The sequence below is a fragment of the Scleropages formosus genome, chromosome 10, assembly GCF_900964775.1.
Source record: "Scleropages formosus chromosome 10, fSclFor1.1, whole genome shotgun sequence".
NCBI lineage: Eukaryota > Metazoa > Chordata > Actinopteri > Osteoglossiformes > Osteoglossidae > Scleropages > Scleropages formosus.
This window is the reverse complement of record NC_041815.1, coordinates 17,512,071-17,537,952: the sequence shown is the minus strand read 5'-3', so window position 1 is coordinate 17,537,952 and position 25,882 is coordinate 17,512,071. Positions and strand designations below refer to the sequence as shown.

The window sequence follows — 25,882 nt, the reverse complement described above, 5'->3', positions numbered from 1 at the left end:
CCATGTGTCACACATTTCATGGCAGTTAGATAAATAAAGGGACTGCTGCGACGATTTTCTAACACTTCTCAATAAAAACTTTTTTTTTTTTTTTTTAAAGTTAATAGAACACAGCTGTAGCTTGGGGATCTAAGTCATTCTGTGAGCAGAGAGCTGGTCTGAGCCCAGTTCAAGGGGAGGCCCTTGAAGCCCAGTGAGTGATGTTCCACTGGAGACTTCTGGGCGTCCTAATGCGCTAAGCCTTTATGGACTTCACAAGGGCCTAATGCGGTGCAGTTTGCCCAGAAATAAAATACAGCGACAAATTGATCTGAGCCTGAAAAGGAATGGAGCAGCAATGACTAACAGGGTTAACGCTAAATCCCCTTTTATTGCCCCCGCTGTCTGTTTATCCTAGCAACTGTATTGCCCCTCGCTGTTGTGCAGAAGCAGCCACCACACCATTACCACCTCAGACAGAGACCCCAAGATCTATATTTACAGCTTGGGGAGGTGGCTGAACAGCCCGGCGCTCACTCGGGCGAACGGCTTGGGCAGCTGGACATGGTGGGTACAGTGACGGGCTCAAGAATGCCAGGTACTCCTAAAAGCACTCTCAGATTTGGGCCAGTTAATGTCCCCACTAATTCCTTTGGGATAAAATCACAATTCCACATCTAGAACGTTAAAGAAGGAAAGATAAACCAAACCGCATATTGTGTACGCCCATGTGGCGCTGTAGTATCCAGTTACTATTGTTGCTATGGTCACATATCTTGCAAATGCTGCCAACGCAAATGTCCCCTTTGGGAAAAGGTATTTTATTCTGCAAGTTTATTACAAAAAATAGTGGAATTCAGTGGATTTCAATGGCGGTGCATGTGTAGAGCTCGTTGAATTCACACCACACAACTGCATGAACAAAGAGATTTGGTATGCAAGGACTATTTGGACATCTTAAAGGGATCAAGCACCCCCCCCCAAAGCCTCCAGCCCCCAGCCCAGCTCTCCTTTTCATTTGCTTTCCTGTCTCCTGCACCAATTATTAAGAAAAAAAACCCAGATAACGAGCTCTGCCATGTAATTTTACTTGCGTTTTAGACAATGCGCTCAAATGCCAATCTGTCGGACAAAACATTCTGCCCCGACACTTTAATTTGCCTTCTCGCGGCACAGGAGAGGGATGCTTCGTTATAGCTAATCCAGTATGAGATGCTCCTAACACAGCTGACACAAAGCCTGGGTGGGCAGTGCTCTTCCTCCCCTTATGTCTGATCTCTGCCCCTCTTTGAACTGCTGGATCAGGACTAATCCCTGCTCCTCCCAACTCATCCCTCCCTCCAAAAACCATTCTGCCATAAGGAAACACCATGTTCTGTTGCAGAGAAACCACACAGGTGCCTTTTCCCCAAACTCTTTTCTATCCTAGTAGCTTCTCTTCTCCCACACACCGCTAGAAAGGCAAAGTGCCTTGCTGCAGTATTTGGAATCTATGTGGTTGTACTCTGAAGATAGTGCAGAGTGTTGATGCTTCAGTGAAATGCTAAAGGGCCTAAATCAGCCACATTCTCCAAATAGTCATGTAGTTTGTAGTCTTCATACCCTTCATACTGTCTTAATACTTAGCCTGGTTTAGCTCTATAGCTAAATGACAGTGCCTCCTGGCTCAGGCTCTTGTGTCCTGATGAATCCCAACCACGTCGCATCTCATGCAGTGCTGCCTGGCTCTTCTCCAGGGCACGTGTTCTCTGACAGTGTCCCGAAGCTGCTGAATGCCCATCTCAAGGGAAGGAATGGGAAAAGGGTATGTGTCAAGGGGCTGGGACAGGGCAAGGCGGCTGCTCAGGTGGACTTCACACTTGGTACATGGGAAGGGGAGGATCTTCTTAATGGCCGGTGAGCGTACAGCCTGTTACCGCAGCATATGGCCTCCGCCTGGGAGCATTAAATTCTGCATGCATTGCATCGTGATGAAGCTCAACAGGTGACTGTGAGGAAGCAAATCGCATGGAAAAGTAAATTGCGACGACACAGAGCAGCTGACCGAGGCCCAGGGAATGTCCCAGTCTTGTTGGAAAACAATTACGCAGAAACTCCCACTGATGTGAATAAGAGCTGGAAAATAGCCTAGACTTCTCCATGTAGGCTGATGAACAAGCATTACACACGACAAAAAATTTTCCACAGCCACATGACCAGAGAACACTTAAGTGGTCAGTCATATTAAGATCCGTTAATTGGTCAACGTGATCTGCAGAGGTGAAAAGCGGGTCACCTGCATTGGTCATATTTTAAAATCTCATCGATACAAAAACAAGTTTCTTTAACAAGACATCACATTGGTCTCTTTACATTGGATCTCAAAGTACAGAAACATGACGGTGACGCTTAAATGAATGCTTTCGATAAATCCGTACTACAGAGTAACAACAAAAAGTGAAGAAAAAAGTGTTTAGGAGTTAGCAATATAAACACTGCCAGATCTTGCTGACACAGGGTCCGATCATACAACATGGCACACTTCGATCGCGTTCTCGGTCCGAGCCTCTCAAATAGCATTCAGTAGCTTGTCGTTCCATAGTGGGCTGGGGTATCGCCATGGCGACCGCTCTGGAGTCTAAGCGGCATCCGGCATGCAAAGCAGCCTGGCGTCAGCGGCAGCTTTGTGTCACATGGAGCGCAAGGGCCTGTGCACGGTCAGCCCTCCATGTATCAAAGCCCTTGTTCAGTTTTGCATCACAAATGTCATTCCCTCTCACAAGCCTGATCCATTCACAGCCCGACAATGCCATTCTGAAATTGTCTTATTAGACACAGCTCAAAGCTTAGACCCTCAAAAGGATTTTCCTCCGGAACACTTATAAAAAAAAAAAAAAAAAAAAAAAAAAATCACCTTCACCGTATCGCTATCTCCAGCGCTGTATGGCTTCTGTGCGGAACATGTCGGCCTTTGCACAATGCATGCGCTGATCTCTAAGGAGATATACCTGCACGGGCCCACCATATCTCCAACTGCACACTTAGATAATGGAATCCAGTTTCTCTAAGAGGTGATCTATACTGCTGGTGATGTTTCATTCTTCATTCCATTTGCCCGGCTGGCACTTGTAAGTGTGTCGTTCACATCATGAACTGGGCACTGGGTATAGGACATCTCTGGGAGCTGCGGACTCCTATCGCTGGCCGGGCAGTGGACTACCATTCCTTTTCCACCATTCCTTTTCCACAGCTGAAGGCAAACACCCGTGTGGCTGTGAAAGTGCCATGGTGGGTCGATCACGGTATTGCCTGAGAGCACTGTGCAGCTGACGCAGGATTTCATTTGACCTGTGCCGTTCAGCTGATTAGCCTCCACGTTTGGAAGATCTCAGCTTCATAATGCAGTTCAACGATGACAGGTGACTTAGGAGCACACACCAACGTTTAAGAACACGTTGAACGTGCCTAGTTTGGATGAAGGAAACCCGAGGCGATCCAATTCGCCATTCAGCAACCCCTCAACGGCACGCTGATGAGATGGGCAGTGTGAGTGATGGTGTTCCTAAAGTCAAGAACACAGAAAGACGGACTTTACCGCGCCCCAATCAGGTAAGTAAATAAGTGAAAAAGCGGAAGAAGAAAGACATGGCACAAGAGTGGCAGGAGCAGGAGAGAGGGAAGGCATGTGTGGCAGGTACAGCTTTCTCCATCACGGCATCATTCAAACCGCCTCGGCTGGAAAAGCACTTGTGCCTTGAACCTTCGCCTGTTGCTAGGCTACACAAAAAGGGTAAAAAGAAAACACTTATCCGTGGACAAAAAAATCCCCCAAAGAGTGAATGAATCACACTGTGGAAATAAAAAAGCTTATCACGACAGACACTAGAGCAACACAAAGATGTGCTTCTGCACACAGAGAATGTGACATAAATAACAGAAAAAGCAGATGTGCCATAATGTTCAAACTGTGGCCTTCAAAGTTCAGGGACAATATATTGTTTGCATAAAAAAAAAAAAAAAAAGTCTTCAAAGGCAGCCAGGGCAGAAGAACCCAAGAGCTGAGTCATTGCGGAACTGCGTTTGTGCCTGGGAGATTATCGTGCGGCTGCAGAGGTAGCCCTGAACCTGAGGTACCAGCACGAGCGTAGTTCTACTCAGAATTCCACGAGAAAAATCCTCCAGAATTATCTTCTGCTTATTGAAATTTATAGCCGACAATGATGAAGGCCAAGATGTAAACAACTGGAAAGCTTCAACGATTCTGGCGAACATAGGGTCACGCTCAATAAATATTCCGCACAGGTGGTAAATATTAAATGAATGAATTTTAAATGAATTTTTCTCATAAAAATGTCATTTTTCTCCTGCGATAACAGCCACGGATGAAACAAAATTAAATGTTAATGGAACAAGTTCTAGCACTATATACAAGTTTATAATAGAATGATACAATACTTAATTTTAATTGCAGTGTCTCCATTTACTTCGAATGAGCGCCTAATTAAAGTGTATTAATATATATTCCCTAAATAAGTTAAATGTTATTTTTATATTTATGTAATACAGGGAAGGTTCACCTTCAGTAGAGAGTTCCAGAAGAGTCCTACACAAATCAGCAGGTTAGATATATAATAAGAATTATACTCAATTGCAGCGGACTGAATATAGCACTTCATCTTTTTTTTCGTAAACCGAGTCTGATATTTCCAAACTGGAGGCTGCAATAGCTAATTCAGCAGCTTACAGTAATGCAATGTGATCCATCTTATGCAGCCTAACACGGAGTGACCAGGCTAACACTGCCCTTATGACATGGTATTTAGAAAAGCAGTGAACTGCAAGAAAGCTCAATTATAGCACAACTCAGGCAGTGCATACATCACACTCAGTGCTCCCATGTTGTCCCTCTGGAAAACAGCTCAATACTTCACACACCCGTCATACTACCGTAATGTACAAGGGTCCCCACAATTTCCACATTACAAGAACGTACAGCATGTGGAACGATGACCCCGGCTATACTTCTGGCAGCGTTTACAACCGAAGTTAGTAGAAACAAGCATGCACATGCCTGTATGTACAACACATGAAACAACATGAAACTACAAAAATGTAGTAATGCACATGTAGTTTGGGACAGTACCTGCAGATTTAGGCCAGGCTATACCAAGCATGCATAAACAGTGTGGCAGTGAGATGTGGCCTGTGGTGCACCTACACACAAACACACAAGCACATGCACACGCACTGCGACATTCGCATGTAGCGGCCAGGCGTCAGTGTGTGGGTGACCTGCGGGAGATACCCACCGTGGGCTGCAGGGTCTGAGCTGGGCGTAGCTTCTAGCACACGAGGACAGGAGTGGAGGAGGGGAGACAGGAGGAACAGCATGCAAAAAAGGGAAAAACCAAAATAAATGGGAGACACCGTGACGTGCACACGGAGGCCGAGAATGACAAGTAACACGGCACAAGGAACGTCACACAGAACAAGTTGCAGAGCGGCGAGCACAGGCAGCACAGCTGGCGGTACAGTCCGTGTATATCACTGCTGCTGGGATCAGATGGTCGTCAGCAACTTGGAAACTATATTAACTAGTCAGATGGAGCTTAACATCGCATTTTCTCACACACACACACACACACACACACACATACACACACACACACACAAGCTACCAATCAGTCAGACCCAGACCTGAGTGACAAGAGTGGACCTTCGTGGGACCTTCAAGCGTCCATAGATGGAAAGTACTGGGTGAAATATCAGAAATTGACACATGGGCTAACCATTACACACACAGAAAGCCTCCGACATACTATACAGGTACTTGAATTTGTCAAAATACTGAACTGTACTGAGAATTGAGCATTTCTTTCAATTTTCACCTTCAGATATACGACTGACTTATCCACGAAAAAAGCCATTATCAGACACTTCTTATCGATTGCTCCAGACACCCAGAGGCACATGACAGAGATGGAAATGAAAGGTGTTATAAAACCTGTTATGCCAGTGGAGTCCACATTGTATTCACATTACTACGCAACCGAAGGCCTCCGCACCGCTGATCACTTTCATGGCCTGTGCAGAGGTAGGCTGGGAAGCCAGGTCAGGAACATGGGCCGGGTCAGAACCATGGGTCCCTGTTATGTATGGATTCATCAGCAGGAGAGAGCTGGGTCATCTACTTCTCCGGGCAAAGCGCTTTAACCAAAAACTGAAAATTGAACCTCTGATGTTATGAAACGCCGATAGGCCTGCATAGGAGATGAGACTTTCTCATCTGCTTCTACCTTCTAATTGCCTCCTGGCCTCCCTTTCCTAACAGACAGGGGAGTGTGTAGTTCCCATTTTGTCTGAACAGCAAGGAGACGGCAATCAAAAAGGAACAGCCTGAGCTGTCCAAACAAGAAGAGGAGCTCGGGGCTGGAACTTCCCAGGACAAGATCACTAAATCATCAGACAGTAGCAAACGAACTGAATAAAGGAAGGTAAAGATGAAGTGACTGTACAGGTTAGCCACACCCTTGCTGGACTGACCCCACACCAATCGAGTGAAATAACCACGGCAACGAAACGGCAGGTGACTTCAGCTGAAGTCACATCCTTAGGGTCAAGCTAAAAAAGCGAAAGGCTCAGGAGCTGGCTTCATCTTCTCCAAATCACTGCAGCTCACTGTAGCCAATGATCTTCTCCAAATCACTATAATGAACTGTAGTTAATGGCTATCTTCACATTCTTCAGATTACTGTAGCTAATGGCTACCTCCACCTTCTCCAAATCGCCATGAGTCATGAAACTTGTTCTCACTGTAGCTGCCATATAATGAAGTATGACAGATGTGCAGCAGAACATTACATGGTGGGAAGTGAGACCTGATTCACAGCAGGCTTCATACAGTTATTTGCAATGCATCGCAGTGTTGTTAAATTCAAACCTCCCTCTGTCATATGACTATATGAGAGTAGCTAACGACTATCTCCACCTTCTACACGTCTGAGTAGACCAGCATGCTTCCCTAGCTCCTTCAAGAGGATTTTCAGTTGCCTCAAAGAGGAATGCAGCGCAGCTTTCCTATGGACCAGTCTGCTGAAAGCTACTTAGGCCCAAATAACTGTTTAATGCTACATAAAAAAAAAAGAAAAAAGATTTATTAAGGAGCAAACACTGGGTTGGCATGGGGGTAAATGCAAGACTTCCCCCTGGATGGCCTCCTTAATGCAGGAGTGGTTTTATTTCTATTTTTTTTTCTTCCTCAGGTAATGCAATTGACCTTTAGAGTGCCATCCACTTCTCTGCCAGGAAACTCTCTGTGTCTCCTGTTTATCCTCCTATTAGACAGAGAGATTAAAGGGAAACAAACACCTGTTAAATCCGATTTGTTCGTTTCCTTCACACCTCTGCGTGTTTGTGTATTTTATGCCTGCCAATAGGTTCCTGCATTATGCTCGGAAGCACATTGGTTGATGCTCATGTTTGTGTAATCTTGTCAATTTTAACTTTCAGATGTGCCATGTTTTGCCTGTCTCACAGGCAAGTGTGTGATCCTTACAAATTTGGAACGCTGTGCCTGTTGACACAAAAAGTCGCGAATCTGCGCAGCATACCTCTGCTAGTTTTATTTCTAGTCTTATCTTTATTCACAGTATTGGCCCCCAGTAGCAGGATAATGTGGTCATGTCATGGAGAAGCACATTATCTCTATATATGGAGACGCATACTCTCTGTGGGTATAAAATGGTGTGGAGTTTTCTTCCAGTAATGGAGAAATAGACTCTCTCCGCTGGTACAAAAACATCTGGAAGACTTCCTTATATCACGGGGATGCAAACTCCTTTTCCATGGCTATGAAAACTCATGGGTCGGTTCCTCTGGGGTCTCATCGCGTGGTCTTTGTGAGGTCCCAGTTACTGGGGGGGGGGGGAGAAGGAGCGCGTTTGCAAACATCAGTAAACATTCTGAGACTGTGTTTAATAGAACAAAAGCAACACAAACAGGAATTAATGACATCTGTCCAAGTTGCAGATAATGCTGAGCAGGACTCCTTCATTTAGCCATTCATTTTACAGTATAAATGCCAATTTAGTCATCTCTAAATGGCACCTCCCGGGGCTGGGAGCACTCCAGCCTGGAGTCAGGCTCTAATAGCTGCTTTAAAAGTGCAGCGCACTCTATGCCATTCCTCACGGATCCAGTTTATCAAAAATGTATTACATTTCAAAGTGGCCTCTACCCCTTCACAGTGATAAATGCATTCCTGATCTATACCCATCTACAATAGGCACATAAATGGAACCAACATCTGACGGCACCGGGGACTTAAGGAGCTGACTCATACATGTATAAAATGCACACAAATAAGGAAGCTAAATATAAAATGGAAAATAATAATGAAAGCTAGCGAAAAGATAAAGGGCCAAGCGGAGGAAAGAAAGTCCACTAAAAAGCACGAAACCCAAGAGCCTCCGACGCCGGCCGGTCCTGGGAGGAAGATCTAGGAACAAACAGGATTAGCATGCACATCCCGGTTCACATGGGTACACAGAGTGGCCCCGATAGCACTGTCAACAAGCGTTTGTTTAGGGAGGCTGCATGAAAACGCTCGTCCTCTTCTCCCTCAGAAGCACAAAGAGGCGCCGTAATCCCCCCGCGCGGCCGGATGGGACACGGCTCCAGATCCCGATAAGATTGTGCGGAATGGGAGTGAGCTTCCACAGATGAGAGGTGTGACAGGAATAGGCCGTGACAAAGTGCAGTGACCAGGCCGCTCGGAGAGCCGCTGACATGGCGCGCGCGCCGCCGTTATCGCTGTCAGCAGGAGAACCTTATCACAGCCGAGGGCCTGGCCCTCCCGCGGCTCTCTCTCCCGCACGGGCGCCTGCACGCTGCCGTGGACGCGCACACAGAGCCTTGCGCACACACACACACACACACACACACACACACACACACACACACAGGTATACATGACATGCGCACGCAGACGCACGGACGCACGCACACAGGGACGGACCTGGACGCACTCATAAGCACACAGACACACGGACGTCCTGGTCCTCAGGAGCTCCCGATGCGAAGGCCGTACTGTACCTTGGACGATCTCTGGGAGAATGGTGGAGGTGGTGGTGGGTAAAGAGGTGGTGGTGAGAGCATCTGGATGGAAAAATAAAAACAGAAATGACACACTGGGAACAGAAAAGGGAGCACAAACAGAAATACACAATGAAAAGCAAAACTCTAGGGAGGGTGGCATGGGTGCGAGTTGCTATTTGGAAAGCATGGCTTCTTCCCGCCGCTTGGACATCTCCTCAGATGCCTGAATTTCAATTACTCTGTCACTATCGCAGACACAACCCCTGGAACTCACAGAAAGCGACATCAAAAGTATCTGTATTCTCATGTTTTTTTTTTTTTTTTTTTTTTTTTTTTTGTGCTGCTTAAAAATACATACCGTGCTTTTTGATTCGAATTACACTGTTCAGCGTATGGCTAAAGAAATATCGAGTTTCGCTGCAAGCTTCAGTGCACAGCAAGAGGACCTGTACAATACTTCTCTATTCTTCGCTTCGGAGTGAAAAGGTTTCCTCTTTATGTGTCGCTGGAGGTGGCCGCAGATTGGGCCAAAGCACCAAACACGATTACATGCCAAATCTCGGCGCCGTGGCCACCCATTCCTGTCACACGAGGGGAGTGTCGAGGACAAAGGAAGATAATCACAAAGTCGCGAAGGGGCGAAAGACAGCTTTGTCCAAACAGACAGCAGACCCCTGCTCCACTGGGGTGGACACGGGTGTGTGCGATTGTCTGCATACAAAGAGGAGGGGGCTTGCGCAGCCTTATCCAGACAGACAGTAGAAACTCCTTCCAGTGCTCTGTCTGTGTGTGTGTGTGTTAAGGGAAGTGGGTGGCAGGGATAGGCAGCCTCATCCAGACATACAGTGGACCACCTGGTGCTGGGGGGGGCAGCCTTATCCAGACACACAGTGCACCCCATGCTGATGCATGTGGCTCAAGGTAGGGGATGAGAAGGGGTCCAGAGCCAAGGGACCTGCTGCTGCGGGGGGTTTCGCTGTGGACGGAACTGACCGATGGACTGAGGCGCTCCATCGTCGGTTTCGGCAGGGGGCTGCTCGGCTCCCACGGGACAAAGAAGCATCAAGGGGAGCGTAACGTGGGTACGAGCAGGGATGCCATGCCGCAGACCGTGGCCACGGTAGCCAACTCTTGAAATGTCAGGGTCTGCGAAAATGCGTGCAAGCTGGCGTGCGACTCATCACGATCTGGCAAACGGCGGTTGCCTCATACAGACAGCATGAACCTGAAACCCACGGCGCCAATGTGTTCGCAGGCCCGACTCCCTCGTGGTCGTATATGTACCCGTGATGAAAATGTGTGAGTAATTTCAGCTGTCGGCCACGATAACACCAGAACTCATGACTTTCTGTACCCTTCCGCAGCACCGCAGTTATCAGGGGTTATTTATTGTTTTTCATAGGTGTAGCGTTCGCTGGATGAATGCATTTCACATAAAAGATTTTTTAATACATTCATAGGCGATGTTGTGTTTTATAATTGGACAGAAGCGGATTTTTTGCGCAACGCAACATTTTAATGTACAGAAACGTCCCGAAAAGGGCCGTAAACCAGCGGTACAAGATATGAATTACCTGACGCTGCAAAATAATATTTTAAACGGATCTTGGTTATCTAAAACGCGCTTCATTTTTCACACCCTTTTGGAACTTTTTCTATTTTCTGGATCTCCCAGCTGAGCAAACTGAGAAGCAAATTCGGCAGCGAAGAGCATTTTTTTATCAGCAAAGAGAAGTGCTTACAGAGATTATCCAGAAGGTTGTAGGTTCAAACTTTCTTCTCACCTCTACTATCTAAGTTGTGGATTACCGCGATAGGTACTGTATTTCTATGAATATACAGCCAGGTCAAGCCAAGGTTGGAGAATTTCACAAGTCACCAGCACAAAAAAAGAGGAGCTATACTAAGCAGGGTTAAACACAGAGAATTTGGACAGGCTTCCCAAAAACAGATTAGCAGTGCCCTCCCTTCAAGGATTTGAAACTTATTGACATCTTCCAGGGCTGACTGTGGATCAATGCTGCCACTTGGAGCCTAACAAGCGGGCTCATTAACTCTGCATCTGGCTGGCTGAAGGACCTCCCCAAGGACAGAGGGCCGGACGCTTTCAGGGTGCGCTAATGACTGACGAATCCGACATGTGATCCCGTTTAATCCTAGTAAATTTTCTGTCCCCTTCGGGATGAGGACTAGCATCCCCCCGGAAGGCCGCACACAGAACGGGACGGACACCCAGGCACGCGAGGGGGGATGAGGGCTGCCGCGAATCTAACGCACGGTGAGCCGGCTGTCGATCTTCCTGGCGGACAGCCTTACAACTGCCCTGTTTTACATCTGGAAAATGTCTATGTTCAGTGAGCCCGGCGCTTGTTAACGATCTACCTGCTGCTGGGACGGCCAATCAGCATCCAGCCTGCTATGACTCACATGATGGATGGACTGCGCCCACTCAGAAAGGCACATCAGTCAAAGCCATGCGCGAGCCTGTCGGCACGTTCCCGGGACGGACGCAATGAGATCTGCGCCAGTAAATACACAGCACATCGAAGGTGGACAAATCTGTCCCCCTGAAAGAAAAGTTCTGCCTTAAAACAGTGAAAGTTTAAAAGAAGCTGATAGCAGTAACTGCAGAAGCATAAAAATGAAGGATTAGTGAAAGGCAGATAAGACGGAGAATTAAGCAGATACAGTGCAACAGACAGGAAACAGGAGTTAGGCAGGTTTGGGAGTGAATCCATTCTGGTGTTGAGGGAAATGAATTGCACCACAAGGACAGGGGATGAGTAAGGGTGTTCGGGGGCTGACGGGAGCACACTGGCTCAGTGGGCCATCTGAACGCTGCAGGACCGGGCAGCTGGGCCAAAAAAAAAAAAAAAGGGAGTCTGTGAGCAAAACAGAAAAATACTGCATATGAAATGATCAAGTGATTTAAAATGAAGTTATCAACCATTACCTAGCTGAAACCTTTGTCTAAAGAAAAGTGTATGATTTTATGTTTATATACTAAGTTACTTACAAATATTTCCTCATCCATCAATGAAAGGCATGATGGATTACTAAAGAGGCCAATAAGAGATCCATACGTCAATCAGTCCAAAAACACACAATTTCGTTTTCCCAGTTCACCTAAGTTAAAAGTTTTTGGACTGTGAGAGGAAACCAGAGTACTTGGGAAACCCACAAAAACATGGCGAGAACAAGCAGTCTCCGCACAGAGAGAGCAGGATTTGAACCCAACTCCATACCAACACACCAGGAGCTGTGAGATGCAAGTTCTCCCCATTGCGCCACTCTGCACAAAATCTGGCAAAACCCAAATATAGCAAAGGCAACAGCAAAAGTGTGTGTCATATGCACTGCAAAACTTTTGATTTGCCCTGTCCCTCTATCTGCATGCATATATACCTTCAGACGGCAACAGAAAGAAAAATACTTTGGATGGAAAATGGATCAAGAATGTTATGAATTTGACTTTCAAATATTAGTGAAGCCGCACACGGAAATGTAAAACCTGAAAATATTCCTACAGCACTCTTTGCATCGCATCAATCGTTCTTGAATATATCTACACAGATGCAGACACACATCGGCACGCACCGACACGCAGACCTCAAAAGAGGGAAGGCAGCAAACGGAGTGGAGAGAACACGTAAGGAGTCTGATGGGACAATCTGCAGACCCCCCAAAACCACAAGGCAACGGTGTCCTCCTTCTGCCTCCATCTTGCTCCCTTGCAGCAAAGAAAAGTTCAGGGAATGTTGCTTTTCCTATGATTGAGGAGGTAAACATGAGTCGTCTTGTACTTTAAGTGGAAATACATTATTCCTAGAGAAGGTATATAAAACTCATAAATAAACATGCTGCAGCCACGGAGTGATGCATAGCGCTTTCTGCGAGCTACACACCCGTAGAGGAGAAAAAAAACGGCAAAATGTCTGTAGGCAGTCTTGGGCCACGGGCTCGTTCGCAGCCGTTTCCCAGCTGCGCTGCTTCCATTTTGTTACGGGCTGATGGAGCAGGCCCAAGCGAGCCCAGATGGAGGACATCCCGAGGACCCCGCGCTTCGCGGAACGGAGACGTGAGTCTCAGCCAGTTAACGAGGGCGGGCAGGAGCTCCAGATGAAGGGGCAGGATCTATGAGGTTAGAACAACCCTAAACATGTTACTCTCCTCTGAGCGAAGGCTCGCCCCACTCCAGGGGCCCTCTGCGTGGGTGTGGAAATTGCTTTAGAAACGCATCTCAAAGAATCCATTTTTCCACCATAACCGGGTTAGTCTCGGCCGCCCTGGGAGGGTCTTCCATCAGCGAGGGTGTCATGGCTGACAGGAGCCCTCCGTGCAGCATCCACCATCTCGCCCTCCCCCTACCCTCCCTCCACCCCGCGCCGGCATGCCGGAACACAGGCTGGCACACTAGGGAGGGTGAGCCACTGTGGATGTGTGCTTCCTTGCAAAAAAAAAAAAAAAAAAAAAGCCACAAACATAAAATGCTTCGTATAAAAAAAGGCCCGGCACTCCTAGAGAAATACAGCAGCGCATAGTTTACGGCTTGTATGAAAAGTTGTGTCGCTGTGCGAGAGGAGCCTGCGGCGCATCTCCAGCTAAGCAGCTGCAATTGATCTTACAGCCCTTTGTTTTGTTGTACAGTGACAAGGACTCCAGCCAGTGCTTTCAGAATGAAGAATGGAAGAGGCCAATGGACGCAAACCAAAGGACCGAGCAGTGAAACCGAAGCTCTGCTCCGCTCTGCCTTCTGAACCCGATATGGAATGAATCAGAGCGAAAACTGTGCTTTTCTTGTCTGAAATGGGGTCATCTGTGTCAGTGCGGGACAACACAACAGGAGTATGAGGCCTGGGGAATTCAAAGCAAGCAGCCTTTATTGCTTTGACTGCATAAAAGTAACTCTAAGCATGGCGGACAGGCGGGGAGAGATCAGGTGACGGTTCTCGGAGTTACATGGAACAGGTCAGCAGCAGGTTTTCCCGATTACTCCCTCACGCCGCTAGGCGCCCAGAGCAGCTGGTACCGTGGGGTAGTTAGCGTTGCCAGAACATTAATGCCGCCAGAGAGTCGGAAGAGTTGGATCAGGTCACCGGCCTACATACCGTACACATAGAGGATGTAATCGTCGTAGGACTCGCCCACGGAGTTGGCTGCCACGCAGCGGTAGGTGCCGTTGTATGACTTGTTAAGGTTCTCGATGAGCAGGTCCGTGCCTGTGATGACTGCGTTCGGGGGCACGTCATCATCCAGCTTCACCCAATTGATCTGCTGAGGCCTAGAAGAGCCAGACGACGGAGTATTCTGAGAGTCCCGAGAGGCCCACAAGTCTCCGTAACAGACACCCCGTCCGTTCATAAGGATTATTGTCAGTGACAGCAATAAACTATTAGAAAGATTCTTTCACTTAAGAGATACTTTCCTTCTAATGCGTTAAATTCATATGCTGTACATTTGACCCGTTTACACAGCAAAAGAGAGTAAAGCAACTGCATTTAAGCATTTTTAACTAAAGGTAAAAAAGTTACAAAATCAGGGCTACAGTTGGGAGCAGAAAATGCAGTGGGATCAAATCCAGTCCCTCATCGAATCGGCAGCAAACGGTGGCCTCTTGGCTATAATGTGTCCCACGGTCTTGGTTTTGTAGCTTCTCGGTGTTTCGCATTCAGTAGTCATGCCTCACCCATACTTGGGCACTAGAATAAAGCGAGTGAAATGAAGCCCAGGATGGGAGTGAGAGTGAAGCTAGGCTTGTGTGTGTGTGTGTGTGTGTGAGTGAGAGAGAGAGAGAGAGAGAGAGAGAGAGAGAGAGAGAGAGAGAGAGAGAGAGAGAGAGAGAGAGAGAGAGGGAGGGAGCAAGACATACTCGGGTTTGCCCTTGGCTCTGCATGTGAGCTCCAAGTTCTCTCCTTCCCTTGTCAGACCCTCAGGAAACTCCACAATGATCTTCACTTCAGGTTTATCTGTTCAGCACAAGGAAGAAGTTCATCATCATTCACCACAGGTTGCTGCACATTCCTCAAGGTCAGTTTCTGGAGGATTTGCCCATATTCCATATGTAAGACAGTGAATGCCACTACGAATAAAATGTGGAACACTGCTTTTATTTGTGAACTAAGAAGGGCTTAGTGTACAGAAATATTTAAAGGGCTAACAGCGATGCCTGCTGCGGTGCGGTCGAGGACGTCTGCCGCAGTCCGACACGGTTGCGCGGTGTACCCGACAAGCAGTCCGCACGGAAGTGAGCGCTGAAACATGCAGCCTGTCAGAATGGATCTCCTACATCAGCATGTTAACCACCTGCTCAGCCTGGAAGCCCAGGTGACCTTTACAGAATAACTGCAATGACCTTTTGGCCCATCCGTTTAAATTATCATCACCCCCACCCCCTCGCTGGCAATATGCAGGAGTGAGCGCCCCACCTCCCGCTCTCCCTCCTTCAGCTTGGAAGCCTCAGATCGGTTAAGTTCTCCCTTGTGTACACTGTGTGTGCTTTTACCAGCGGTAACTTTGCAACGTTACATTAGCTACAAGGGCACTGGAGCGATTGAGCCAAAGTACCTCAAGGATGCAGATGCGATGACTACACAATCGGCCTCCTTCAGATCCACGCTACACTTTAGCACCTTAAGTACATCTTGTGAATGTAAGTGCTGCAGGGAGTATGTCTCTTCGTCTTCATCTTCAAGCACTTTCGGTCTCAGTCTGCCGAGGCGCCGCACGTCATTTGCCAGAACCGTACGTGCGGAAATGCGGCCACAATGGCATGTCAGACATACGTGTTGTTAATATCATTATTATTCTTTTTTTAGGTGACGATGCCGCCGGCTCACAGCGATGCGTTACTACAAGGCGAACGATACTTACAAGGTTGCAAAAATAACCTCGTGAAACAATCGGCTGGTGACGGGATGAGACGCTGTGCCGTAGCCAACACAGAGCTAAACAATCATTTAACAATTTAATTGTTTTTCACGTTGTGCTCTTCCCAAAAGAAGCGACGCAAAATTAACACAAAAAAAAAAAAAAAAAAAAAAAAAAAAGCCGAAGAGCGACTTGGAAAAGAAGACAAAATACTCCCAGGTCAAGGAATCGAGAGAAAAATAAACGTCCCAGTTACCGGCGCACCTTTCGGCGATCAATTCCTGTAAATAGACATGCAGCTAAACAGCTCATGCTGTCAGGTTCCTTTCAACAGGTGGCTGGTAGAATGTGAAAGGCATGCAAGATTAATCATGCTAAATCAGTTTTACAAAACTAAAACACAAAGCCTCAACGTCCTCTCCAATTACACTGACGTCGAGTCCACGACGATAGGAGGCATTAATTTTCATGCCGGTACAGTGCTGTGATTTAATTTAATTATTTCTAAATAACAGGGGCCCTGACAAAGACATAAATGCTGTGAGAATTTAATATATTTAAGCCCAAGAGAAGGAGGTCCTGTATTTGACGCTGATTTACCGTCGCCATTACTCAAGCAGACCCAGCTCTTTGCGCGGTTTTCAGGGCTTCAAACTGCGCCGTGGGACTCCCCGATCTGACCTTTCCAGTCAGCGTACAGGCACGTGTGAAGCATCCATCAGTCCACATTACGGCCTGTTAGCTGCGTGCCTTTTCTCCCGGTGACAGACACCAGTACGTGCGACGTGATGTCATTGTGATTCCTGCAGATCGGCTCTGAGCCTTCAATCACACACATTATATACCTCGCTCCTGTCACAAGGAAACAAGCTTGACATGAAAAGCGATAAACACATTTCAGAAGCAGTTTATGATATCCACCCTTCATGTTTTATGTATTCACTTTGAACACAATGCATCTAATGTTCCTTATTTATACCTCTCGGGCGGTAAGGCACTCTGTTACAATTACTGGGTATTTGAACCGCCTCATCACCAGCTGTGCTTCAATCGCTTCGAAAATAGGTGCTCTTGGGGTCAGCGGAGTTGGTTACACACGGAGCCCCGCGCACCTTTCAGCGCCAGTGCGATGGCGAACGGATACGGGCGCTCGAAACCAACAGGCACTCATGGAACCAACATCTTTCTCTTCTTGTGCACAACGAGCGGCATTAACCCGCGGCCGCCCGGCGCTTTTAAGAGCAGCCGCTCCTCTGCCCAGCTGATCGCTGGAAAGACTCCGCTGCTGTGATTCGGACCGATAATTTAACAGTACAGTAAACGGTTTCCTTTTTATCAGCGGTAATCCAAGATTGCAAAAATGTCAAGCTGCTGCAGCTGAGCTGATCCTTCCTGGCTTTTATCTGGAAAGGTCAGAGAAAGCGTCCTCCTTCAGAATAAATGAATATGCTGCAAAAGGGTAGGTTAACCTTTACCTGACTCGCCACTGAATGTACAGGTAGGTACCTGGCTGGCTTTAATCAATACTTTTATATGATGCCTTTTTACACTGATCTCACCAGCACAGCCTTTCTTTGTCTCTGCTCTCGCGATCCCGCGCAAAGAGCACCGTGAAAAGGAGTTTGCTGGGATTCTGACAGGTAGAGAGGTAGTCCTGTAGGCAGTTTAGAGTTACGCTAAGCCTCTTATTGAATGGAGAACCAGCAGGCGGAGCGTGGAGGCTGCAGACTGATACCTAGAACCAGCGGTGTAGCTACTCACACTGCACCTCCAGGACAATCTGGGCCTGGAGGTCTTTGACAGCCGGATGATCCACGATGCAGATGACAGGGACGCCGTCGTCCTCCCTGGTCACGGTGAGCGACAGCCGACTGGTGACCGTGAACATGTGGTCGTACGTCTGCTCCATCACGGACTCGCCTGCGTACCACGGTGCAGCAACGTGAAGAGAGGGTTCACACTGGACGATGCAGCGCGCAACGCACACGTCGGAACTTCGCTCCCCCGTCGCACGTCGGAAAATTTCACCGAAACCTGCAAAGTCACTCGCCGAAAAAGCTGCTGCCGAAGCTGCTCGAGTTTCCACCGCCTGTTCCTGCACTCATAAACTCATAGGGAAAAAGGTGTTTCCAAAAAACCTCTAGTTTGTTTTCTCGACTTTCTGTGGACACGTAGAATAAAAGAAAAACAAAGATCAATACCGTTCCCAAGGCAACAACCTAAACTACTCGTGCACTGAGCAGCGGGTCAAAGAGTGTGAAGTAATTTTCCATGTTACACAGGGACGGCAGGACACCCCCTGTGGCCTGAAAGGCAGCACCCCCCCACCCCCGGCGGCCGAGTGCTTTTCCACAGCCGATCAGGCCTTTCGTCCTTGATGTCAGATGTCAGCATCGGTCCTCTGAAGCTCAGCATGCTCAGAGAATGATGGGTACGAGAGAATGATGGGAAAAAGACATCATGGACTCTCCGGTTCTATAACCGCACTGGGCACAGCACTTTAGAGTGAGTGTGTCCAACGAAGGCACAACAAAATGGAAAGATTTAAAAGAGAGCTCAAACACGTAGGATAAACGTGAATAAATAATGTAGGAATAAATGCCTCTGCATATTGTGGCGTCCGCATTTACGCTCCCGAGTTTGGCGGCTGTAACCTTTGAACAATATTTTAAAAAGCTTAAATATCTTAAAGGCAATTAGGTTGAATGATGAACACGTTTAATTAAAATTAAATCCCCCAGCAGGACAGCCAAAAGCAATTTACTGCGAGAGAGCGGTTAGATCTGCACGGCGGAGTCGGCCCAATGAGCATCTCCTCGCTGTCCTGTATCTCTGCTCACCATAGCAACACGCTCGCACACATGCGCACACACAGAGCAACCAAACGTGAACTGGACATGAATGCCACAGGCTCTATTAACTTAATAAAAGACAAACCGCGGCACACTAACGCTACCTGTGCCGCTCAGCTTATGTGACTTTTATCATCAGCGAAGGTCTTTAATTCTGAATGTCCGAAGGCAGATTGTGAAAAACAACAACAAATACACACAATATCTCATATCCTAATTGTATCTTAATGATGAAGCATGCGAACTAATAAACATAAAAGGTCTGCGAAAGTAGATAAGTCGCTTCCGTCATTTAAACCGAGTTTTTTTTTTTTAATTACCGTTTAGTTTTCGGAGGCATCAGATGCAAGACAAAATTAAAGAAACAAATAGTGTATCGTGCGGACTCCGCTGCTTGTGGGGGAATAAAAAGAAATGTTAAAAGTCTGAAGCTGAAGCCTCGGAACAAATATGAACTAGTGAAACAAGTGCATGTTTCTGAGACTAATGCGGAGATCACCGTGGGCTCCACGAAGCAGACTGCGTGTGGGCGTTTTTTTGACCGACGCCCCCTGCTGCGAGGGGGGACAATGCATTCGGAAGCAGAGGAGCCGCACTGCGTGCCTGTACCGCGCCGGCAAAACAGTGGGTGTGCGGACACCGCGGGTCACATGGCGCGGGCCTCCCCGTCGCCGTGACCTTACGGGCCGAACCGCAAAGCCGGAACGGGCAGACAGGCTGACGGACATGGTCTAATGAGGTGCCGCCGCAGTCACCTACCCTGCAGCTCCTCGTCGCCCTTCAGCCACCGAATGGAGGCTGCAGGCTTACTGCCCATGGCGGTGCAGGTCAATTCTGTCTCGTTGCCCTCGCTCACCATGTCCTCCGGCTGATCTAGAATCGGGGTTCCCGGCGGGACTGTGGTCGAGGGGGAGAAACGCAACAACAGGAGCAGCGATGAAGCAGCGCAACGTACCATCATGCGAACCTGGCGGTGACACTGCTGGATGCGTGCTTGCGCTTACATAAACTGCGTCTTTAAATGCGAACGTGAATATGTCGGGGCGGGTGTGTGTGTACAGGTGGGTCGTACCGAGCACAGTGATATTGGCGTAGGCTTCCTGAGGGGGGTCGGTATACAGCTGACAGACGTATCTCCCCTCGTCCGAGAGCGACACGTTGGAGAGAGACACGCGCAGCTCGTTGTCTGAGAAGTTGACCAGCTGAAACCGCCCGTCCTTCAAGGCTGAGGAAACACAGGCAGGAGACCACGTTAGAAGATGGATCTCTGCTCAGTGAATATTTCATGTCTTTCTCCTGCCAGGGAAAGGTAAAATCATCTATGCTGAACTCCTAAAAGTTGTACCTGAGAACTTGAAGTTCACCTGAGCATGCACAACCACATCTGGCCAGCTCAATATTTCATAGAGGCAGCATATTTTCCCCACAATGAAAGTTCTGGTCAGAGATCTGAAAGTGAATTTTGATCCCAACTTTGAGGTCTTGCATTCTGTACGTGGATTCCAAACCGCCTGTCCTAATGAGAGGAGAGAGTGGAAACAGGGGCCCCCCAGCAGAATACTGATGAGCCCATCGAAGCGGTTTCGCGATGTGGGCTCGCCTGCTGCAGCGGGTACACCGAGTCGTAGATGTATCACGGTGCACGCGGGTGCCACCTGAGCCCACCTCCCCAGCACGTTTGCTGAGATCAGTTGTAGCCCAGGTAACGTCCACCCTCGCAGCGCTCCTGCTCTTAGAGCACCACCGGTAAGTCAAAGTGTGCCGCAGTTCAAAGGAAAGAGACCATAAAGAAATAGATAAATAACCCTAGATCATTAGGGTTCATTATAGATACCAAGGTACTCAGCCACTGAAAAGGGGCCTGCTGGTAGGTGGCTTGCTCTCTACCTGAGTGCTGAGTGATGCTTACTCTCTTTCATGTTAGACAAGAAAGGAAGGATGTATGATGCCAGCTGACAGGAAGATGGTGTGTGGAGGAAGATGCTGTTTGTGATAGCCCATACCTCCTTGCCCCTCCTTCTGTAACCTCTGCCTTCCAGTTATATCAGCCCGTCCTAAACATTCCCTAATGCACTGCACTCGGCATAAAGGCAGCGCTTAACACCTGCCTCGAGGTGAAATTAGCCATCTATTCACCAGTTTTGCTTGATTTGATTTGTTTCTTGTTTGTGTTCTTTTTCGTTCTGTAAATCCAGCACTTTAACACTCCTGGCATCTGCTTTTGGACTTGAGGAAGCCAGTGGCAACCTAGGGCGACAAGCACGAGCGCAAGCAGAGGGAGTCACAAGAACAGCGGGAACGTGAGCCGAGAACGAGCGGGAACAGCAGGAATAGGAGTGAGGAGAGTAATTGGAACAGCAGGAACACGAGGGGGAGAGTAAGAGGAATAGTAGGAACGGGATAGATGGGAATAATGGGAACAGCTGGGATGGGCGCTCGGGAAGTCAAGGGAACAGTGGGAGGAGGAGAGCGACGGGTTAACATTAGTGCTGGTGAGGCCTCCAGCAAGGAGCCACGGCAGAGATGCCACACGCTCTGCATACGTGGTCGTTCCACGACATAAAATAAACGCAGGACTAATTAGAGTGTGCTGCATGCAAACTAGGGGACACCGTCATGCGGGAGAGGGCAGCTAAAAGCTAACAATTTAATTCCATCCATTGATTGAAGAATGCACAAGGATTAAAATCAAAGGAGGGGGCCAATGAAAATGATGCGGTGTGTAATCTATTGTGACCAAAGTCTGGTGGAAAAAAAGAGGATAATTAAATCATTAGAGAAGCGCTAACAATAATGTCAGGTTTAACAGAAGAAATGTGGGCAGCATGAATAAGAGCTCATTTCACACACATACACCTTAGGAATCAGGAACCTCTGTGCTCGATGAATATCAAAACTCAGAGGGACTTTGGCTCACCGCTTTGTCTGTGAAACACCTGATGTTGGCTTTGTGTTTGTGGTGACAGTCATCGTGGGACTGGCAGACTGGCAACGTTAGCACTGGAAAGGTTGGTTAAGTTGGCATTACCATTGCTAGTGCTGGTGGTGTTGACCGCAGTTGTGTTGGCAGTGTTAGTGTTGGTATTGAGCGTGGTGGTGCCTGAAGTGCTGTCTTCGGTGCTGTTGACTGTGACGATGCTGGCAGTGTTATCGCTGGTTGGGTTGATCATGGTGGTGCTGGCAGTGTTATCGTTGGTGGGGTTACTGCTGGTGGTGCTGGCAGTGTTAATGCTCATGCTTATGGTGTTTCTGAGTGTGACATGCTACTGTTTCGCTTGGTTGGTGTTGGTGACACTGCCGGCGGTGAAGCGGCTCTTCCAGGATGCAGTAAAGCATAACTCGTTATTATGAGGCTTGTGTAAGAAATACAGCTCTGTTCGCATTGGCAGCAATGGGAGGAAACACGAGCAGTCGACAGACAGACAGCTGAGAACACCCCTCAGCTCCCGGCTGCCTCCTGTCAGAGCGGCAGTCCGACAGGCTCCTGTCCTGCTTGTCTCGCCTGTCTGCCGCCATCTCGCTATGACAGCGCAACTCAGCACTGAACAACAAACATCTCAAGGATTGTTTTCTTTTTAATAATGTCACAAAAAAAAAAAAAATGTGTGCGCTATGATGAGCCTGGAATATGGAAGCAAATAAAAGAAATATTGGCTGTTGAGATTTTTAGATTCTTAACACAGTGAGGCAACCTCGCCGGCTAAATCTAACCCTTAAAAGATGAGGGAGGTGCTGGTTAGTTCAGGTCGGCTCAGGCCAGACCACTGGTTGCTAGGGGCATGACGAAAAACATATTTGAATTCCCTCAAAAATACGGATAACTCAGGAAGTTCGCACAGAAGTTTGCTGGAAGGGCTGCTGCCATCAACAAAGATTTTTATTTTTGTGTTTTTATTGACATCTTTCGGAACGCCGCGCACGTCACGTGAAACGTAAAGGCCAAATGAAACAGATTTATAGACAAGATGCAGCTACGCCCACCTCACTGGACATAAAGCTAGCCTGGGACAACGCCGAGAAGCACGTGTGAGCATGCTGTGGAAGTAGGCTATACGTACGCCGCACATCTCTGAAGTAGATGGTCTGCCGGTTGGGGTTCAGGAGCTGGATGACAGAGTCGTCGTTGTTCCTCACTCTGCAGCTGATGGTGGCCATCTCACCCTCCACCACGAAGATGTCATCTGTCACCAGGTTCTGCCCTTGCACTGAGGACAAAGCAGCAAGACATGTGCTCCCGCAGCTTGATGGACTATGGGTAACCATCTTTTTTCCATCTGTTTCCTCTAACCCTGCCCCCCTCCCCGAATAACACACGTTCTTCCCCAGGATTTAATTTATGTCCGACAAAAATCTTCACCATCCCACAATGGTGCTCATGCACTTAGGTGCTGCTTGTTTTCCAGATGAAGAGAAGCTGAGACAGATAGCACCTTGTTCTAAATTTACCCAGGATCCCCCAGGAGTGGGCGGTGGACGTGAAAGGAGAAGGCTTTTTTAAACGCTCTGGATCCTGCCCCAGTGGGACGCTCAGGCCCTCAGCGCCAACCCCGGGACATCAATGCAGGTCCGCATGGCTGGCTTGTCAGACACCCCCAACCTCGCTGACATCTAAAGAGCAGGAGGATCCGCTGGTGTCGGCGGCCGCGGCCGGCGAGATAAGGACAGACAGCTCTCCGGCACGCCTGCCAAGCACACAGCGCCAGACGACGGGAGGGAGCGTAACGGCGGGAGGGAGAAACACGGAAACGTGTCAGTAGAAATGTACTTCCAATTGAACACCAAGTGTGGATGAAAATACCCTATGGTCGTATCCACAGGAAGTTCAGTCCCGATGGGAAGCAGGGTGTCACGGGCGCAAGGCTAATGTGTGTGACACGAGGGGCCGCACCAGGACAGGACTAATCCAACGGGACACAACGGTGGGGGGGGGGGGGGGGGGAGGGTGTGATCAGAAATCACCTAAACATGATGCAAGAACAATAAAAGCTCTGCTGGATCAGCATTCACCACGAAAAACTCAAAAGCGGTGCAGCTACCGATGGGTCTCCTTCTGGCACAGCCACACAGCTGGAATTCCACACCTCCATGACCGCATACTCTCTTGCTCACACTCGACCAGATAAATGCAGAAACTTGACCGGATGCTGACCTTCCGGGGTTACGAGCTCAGTAGAAAAATCGATGCACAACTAAAATAAAAGGAGCAAACAAAGAAAAATAGTCTTTTTAAGTCATTTACTAGGGTGAGAATACTTCCACAGAGTCCATGGCCGATCTGCTGATAAAGCTGTTGGATTCATACTGCTTTAATTACTGGTCACTGAATAGTAAAAATGATTCTGTTCCTGCCTGCTGTATCTTTGATCACAGGAGAGGAAAACCATTTCTTCACTCCAATCGGCCACGAGAGGGCACCCTGCTGTCAAAACCAATTAGAGCAGCTTTCATGAGTCCTACACGGAACTTTAGCTATGCGATCCCTCGTTGAGATACCCCTGACAGTAAATCTACCCAATATTCAACAGATGTAACTGCTAAAACAGCAGCAGGTAGCATAGTGGTTAAAGCTGCTGCCTCTGTAGGTTTGAAACCTGCCTTCTGCTGAAACGGCCCTGATCGAGGCATTTATTTTACCTTACTCCAGTAAAAATGACTCTGCTCTAAAAATGGATGAATCAGTTTCTCTGGAGAAAAGCATCTGCTAACCAAGTAAGTGTAACACTTCTATTTGACATATAGGTAATGAAATAAGAGACAGCTGGTAGTGTAGTGTAGTGGTTAGAGCTGTTGCCTTTGGCTCTAACGGTTGTAGGTTTGATCCACATCTCTGACTGTAGTTCCCTTGAGCAGGGACTTACCCTAAACTGCTCCAGTAAAACCACCCAGCTGTATAAATGGGTAAATCATTTCACTCTTGTAATAAGTGTAACCTTAATATTGTAAGCTGCTTTGGATAAAAGTGTCAACTAAACGTAAGTGACTTTTGTTAACATTCTGGTCTACGGGTTTCAAAGATACAGCACATGTTGTGTCAGTCTTCTGGAACCCCATCACAGTTTTGGATGTCCATCTATTAACAGCAGATATTGTGGTTAGTCAGGAAATTTCATGACAGAGTTCCTTCCCTGGCTGTCGGGTCCAGAGCCCGGTTTCCAGCAGGGTGGAGCCCACCCGGGGTCTGGTGCGAGCCCCGCTGTGGAGCGCTGGCTCTCGGCTGCAGGACAAACAGCTGCTCGGTATTCCGCACGGTAGGACAAGCGAACGGCGCAAGCTGATCTGCTGGAAGCCCAGCAGGTATGTCAAATAACATGTCTTCTAAATAATGCATCTGAGCAAGAAGTGCGAATAATTCATCCTTGTGTAAATAGAGCCTTTGAAAATAATGGTCAAATTTTCAGCTCCCACGAGACAGACCGGGACTTGTTTTACATGGTTGGAACACAATGGCACCTTGTGATATAATACAGAAAAGGGAGGTTAGTACTGCGGTCTTAATGCGTCACCTGCCAGGTTGGTCGCAGCTGGATTCAACCTGTTGCTGTGATCAGTTAGGAATTATGAATCTCTAGTTCAGCATGTCTTTGGCTGATCTGCTCAAGACCTCAACACCGAGACCGCTGCCAAACCCTGCTACAGAACATTCCAGAATGTGTGTGTCGCAGCACTAAAATTGCAGTTCAAAGGACGCAGCCATCCCTAGGACTCAAAATCTTGTTAGCATCTCCAGAATTTCTATTTAGTTTCTTGAAAGAGCGCTGGAGTGAGCGGCAAATTCACTGACCCGTCGGAGAACATCCCCTGCAATCGACCTCTATCCAGCCATGTGACATTTAGCAAACAGTTTGCGCTTCAAGATTCCTCTCAACGCAGCTCAGCAGAGCACCTCTGCAGATGTTCTACTGCTTCTTCAGCCTTCAGTGCTTTACAACCTACAGTACGAGGGAAGTTCATCTTTAGCATTGTCGTGTCCTGAAACTGTATTAGCAGGGTGTACGTTAGCTGACTGAAATGAAATGTCTACAAACGCTACAGGCGTTAATGTGAACACACACACACACACACACACACAGTACTATTGTTATACAGACTGATATGGTTAAATTGCTCAT

At 47.9% G+C, this 25,882-nt stretch overlaps 1 protein-coding gene across 5 annotated transcripts in view; it reads right to left on the bottom strand.

The window, feature by feature from the left end:
- cadm1b (cell adhesion molecule 1b) overlaps positions 1 to 25,882 on the bottom strand; it is a 145,966-nt gene that overhangs the window by 9,733 nt on the left and 110,351 nt on the right. For 2 of the 5 annotated variants that reach the window (XM_018742901.2, XM_018742902.2), the window contains 8 exons: positions 22,832 to 22,978; positions 19,846 to 19,998; positions 19,533 to 19,670; positions 17,683 to 17,841; positions 14,924 to 15,020; positions 14,163 to 14,335; positions 9,052 to 9,114; positions 5,268 to 5,300 (listed from right to left, as the gene is read on the bottom strand). In XM_018742901.2, coding sequence (XP_018598417.1) covers positions 5,268 to 5,300; positions 9,052 to 9,114; positions 14,163 to 14,335; positions 14,924 to 15,020; positions 17,683 to 17,841; positions 19,533 to 19,670; positions 19,846 to 19,998; positions 22,832 to 22,978 — 963 coding nt within the window. The remainder of the gene's footprint in view (positions 1 to 5,267; positions 5,301 to 9,051; positions 9,115 to 14,162; positions 14,336 to 14,923; positions 15,021 to 17,682; positions 17,842 to 19,532; positions 19,671 to 19,845; positions 19,999 to 22,831; positions 22,979 to 25,882) is intronic. The other 3 variants (XM_018742903.2, XM_018742904.2, XM_018742905.2) reach the window with 3 other exon arrangements.